The sequence below is a fragment of the Amaranthus tricolor genome, chromosome 8, assembly GCF_026212465.1.
Source record: "Amaranthus tricolor cultivar Red isolate AtriRed21 chromosome 8, ASM2621246v1, whole genome shotgun sequence".
Taxonomy (NCBI): domain Eukaryota; kingdom Viridiplantae; phylum Streptophyta; class Magnoliopsida; order Caryophyllales; family Amaranthaceae; genus Amaranthus; species Amaranthus tricolor.
Genome location: NC_080054.1, coordinates 12,483,433 through 12,486,900, shown reverse-complemented (window position 1 = coordinate 12,486,900; position 3,468 = coordinate 12,483,433). Strand labels below are relative to the sequence as shown.

The following is a 3,468-nucleotide window of genomic DNA, read 5'->3' as shown; positions in this document are numbered from 1 at the left end:
GAAAATCGAAATCGAAATCGAATGGTAATGAAATCGAAATCGAAATCGAAAATATTGAAGAAGAATGGGGAAAAAAAATTAAATAAGTACTGAAAATCGAAATGGAAATCGAATGGTAATGAAATCGAAATCGAAATCGAAATCGAAATCGAAAATATTGAAGAAGAATGGCAAAAAAAAAATTTAAATAAGTACTGAAAATCGAAATCGAAATCGAATGGTACTGAAATCGAAATCGAAATCGAAATCGAAAATATTGAAGAAAAATGTCAACAAAAAAAATAAATACATACTAAAGAAGAAGAAGAATAACGACTGAAGAAGAACGTGGCAAAAATATTGAAACAAACTTACCCAATCAAAGATAACGGCGTGAATGGTGAAGGAGGAACAAGGCAAGCAGCAAGAATGAAGGAAGAAGAAGAAGGACTTGAATGGCGAATCAGAGGAACAAGAAGGAGTAGGCGGCCCAAGGTAGAACTTAGAAGGAATCTGATTTTAGGGTTTTCAATTTGTCTATTTATATTTATAAAAAAAAAAAAAAAAAAAAAAAAAAAAAAAAAATTACCGGATACCGGGTACCCGGTTTTCCAAAATTCGCTATCCGTATCCGACCCGAATACCCGGTTTTAAAACCGGGTACCCGACCCGGTTTATCCGAATTTTGGAAACCGGGTAATTTATCCGCTTTTAAAAATCGGAAAGCGGGTTTTCGGATACGGATATTTTTGAACACCCCTATTAATAATCACAATGTGAATGGAGTATTAGTATATTCTACCTCCTATTCAGCCTAAATGTCCCATTTGATTTTTGGCACTATTCACTTATCACTCTTAATTTGTATTTTACTCTTAATCTATAAGTTAAAACATAGTCATGTGGGATCTTGTTTGATTCGTCTCAATACAAGGATTATTAATATCAACTTTTTATAATTTTTAATTAAGAATAATTTACGATATTAAGGATTAAAATGTTGTCTCGGCAAGTGTGAAAAGTCAAATGGAATATTTATGCTCAATAGGAGGGAGTATAATTATAGACCAATTATTGAATATATTTTTGAGATAGGTTGCTTGCAGTCTAGAGAGAGCACATTTTCTTTTTTTTTTTTTCTGACATCAGTACACTGCTTTATTAAACTCTAATTTGTTGATTAATTTCTGGTGATAAAGTACATCTCTGCATCTTTGTGGCAACTGCAAAGCATAGGAATTTGGATATTGTTCTTTCCTCTCAAAAAAGCTATTCATGTCTGCTACATTTTTTTATTCTGTCTTTCAATTTAAGCTTTGTACTTTGCTTCTTGATTTCTTAATTGTTCATCAAGAAAAATATCAAATTTGAATTCTTATCATATTATCATTACAAAAGTAATGATTTCTAAAGTTTTAATATTAATTTCTTACAATTAATTTACTTGGCAACCTCGTGTAACACTGATATTTAAGCGCAACAATCAAAATCATTCTCATAATTTTCACATTTGCCTTTCGCTCCCCATAATTTTTAGAACTACAATAAGATTTTGTTTTTTTTTGTTAGCTTTTAGTTTATTAGGTTGTCAAATAATAAAATAAGAAATGACTTCAGTTAAAAAGCTTCCAACCGTTTATTTTTACCAATCATCTTCATAATAGTTAGCTTAAACAAACTAACAATAATCTGTCAAATAAACCCAAAATCTGTAGTCACTTGGTTTGTAAGGCTGAAAACAGTGTGAAAGGTAGCTTATTGGAAGAATACCTTTTCTTTTAACATAAAGAGTATAACAGTTGATTATACATTTTTAATCATGCAAAACAAAGACTATAATTATCCTCTTATAGCATGTAACTTAAGAATCCCTCACCTTCCAACATATAAATACTTGACAACCTTGTCCAACATAAGTAATTTCACCACACATTAACATATAATGCTACATTCTTCCATAACCATTTGTCAACACCATAATCTCACCACACTACTTCCGCCATCGCCTTCACCATCACCATCACCATCACAATCATCGGCTAGTAGGGCTCACGCGATGCCGTTCCACACAGCATTCTACTGGGGCAAAGCACACCAAATTTTGTTCCCAGGTTGGCCCGGTTCGAGCACCCCTATGTACGTGTTGGCTGTGTTGTTAGTTTTCTTCCTTGCCATTTTGACGGAGTGCCTGGCTCATGTCAAGCTCGTTAAATCAGGTTCAAATCGAGTAGCCGGTTGTTTTTTCACAGCCGGAATGCGAGCCGTCCGAGCTGGGATAGCTTATATGGTTATTCTGGCTGTGATGTCTTACAATGCTGGCATTTTCGTAGCAGCCATTGTTGGACATGCTATTGGGTACACGATTTTCGGTAGTGGGCTTTGGTTTAAATTTGATGGGCCTTCTTCAATTGAACTTATCAAAATATGATACATATTCTTGGCTCTTTGGTTTTTGTTATGTGTTTCGTGTTTTTGTGAATTGTGATTTTGTGGGCATTTGTTGATGAAGTTTGTTTGTTTGTTATTTGTTCATCAGTTTTTTTTTATCTTTTAATCACAAAACGAAAAATGTTAAAATTGTGAATTTATGATGACTCTCTTTTTCCGTCGAATAATAGTGTTAATTAAGTTAGAACCATTGAACAAAATATAAATATATGTAATCTTTATATAGATCCATTTAACTCGAAGGCAATAACCAATATCTCTTGGAGCTTAGAAAATATTTCATTTGCAATTTCATAAAAATAATAGGCACACATTTTAAATTACTATTTTTACCAAATCTATTATATTCTTAAACATAAAAATGTAAACTAGTTTTGGCTTCATGATGTTTAAACCAAAAAAATTAAATTGAATGTTGATAATCTTTCGAGCATATTCGTTATGTGAGGTAAATCTACAGAAAAATTCTCAAATAAGATGATCTCATGATGAAGACATTTTTATTGGGATGTGTTAATTGTAGTATTTTACACTTGTTGCGTCTTCTTTGCGATTTATCGAGAGCTTTGTTTGGCATTAAGGTTCAAGGTGATTGAGATTCGCCATATTGATTTTATTTGCCATTATTTGCCTTTTCGTGCCTTAATGATGATATTCGAGGATATTTAAGCAAGTTTCAAGCCATCCTGGTGCTCAACCATGCCTACCGAGCTTCATTGATACATAATTTTATATTTGGACACCATTCTCTTGCTCGTGAAGTGTCTCATTGAGGTTGAAGGAAGTTCGAAGGTCATTTAATCGAGTTTGCAAGGTATTTGGATGTCCTGTGCATGATTTTGGGCTAGATCTCAATAGCCTGGGTCGAATTTATGGAGTTCAAAAGCCTCTGGAATGATTTATATGTAATTTTGGTCGAGAACCTACTGGCTTCGGTCGAGTCTAAGCTGTCTCAGGCGAAATTCAACTCAGTTCGGTCGAATCATATGCTTGAAGAAGATTCTGTTGCTGTTGGACGAGACATCGGGCGAAACTTATCTT

At 33.4% G+C, this 3,468-nt stretch overlaps 1 protein-coding gene across 1 annotated transcript in view; it reads left to right on the top strand.

The window, feature by feature from the left end:
• The first annotated feature begins 1,841 nt into the window (after positions 1–1,841).
• The window catches only part of LOC130820896 (copper transporter 2-like), a 1,887-nt gene continuing 260 nt past the window's right edge, over positions 1,842–3,468 (top strand). Inside the window, exon 1 of the mRNA XM_057686440.1 lies at positions 1,842–3,468. This exon is cut by the window's right edge and continues 260 nt beyond it. Within this exon, the coding sequence (XP_057542423.1) occupies positions 1,922–2,407 (486 nt within the window). The 5' untranslated portion in view covers positions 1,842–1,921 and the 3' untranslated portion in view covers positions 2,408–3,468.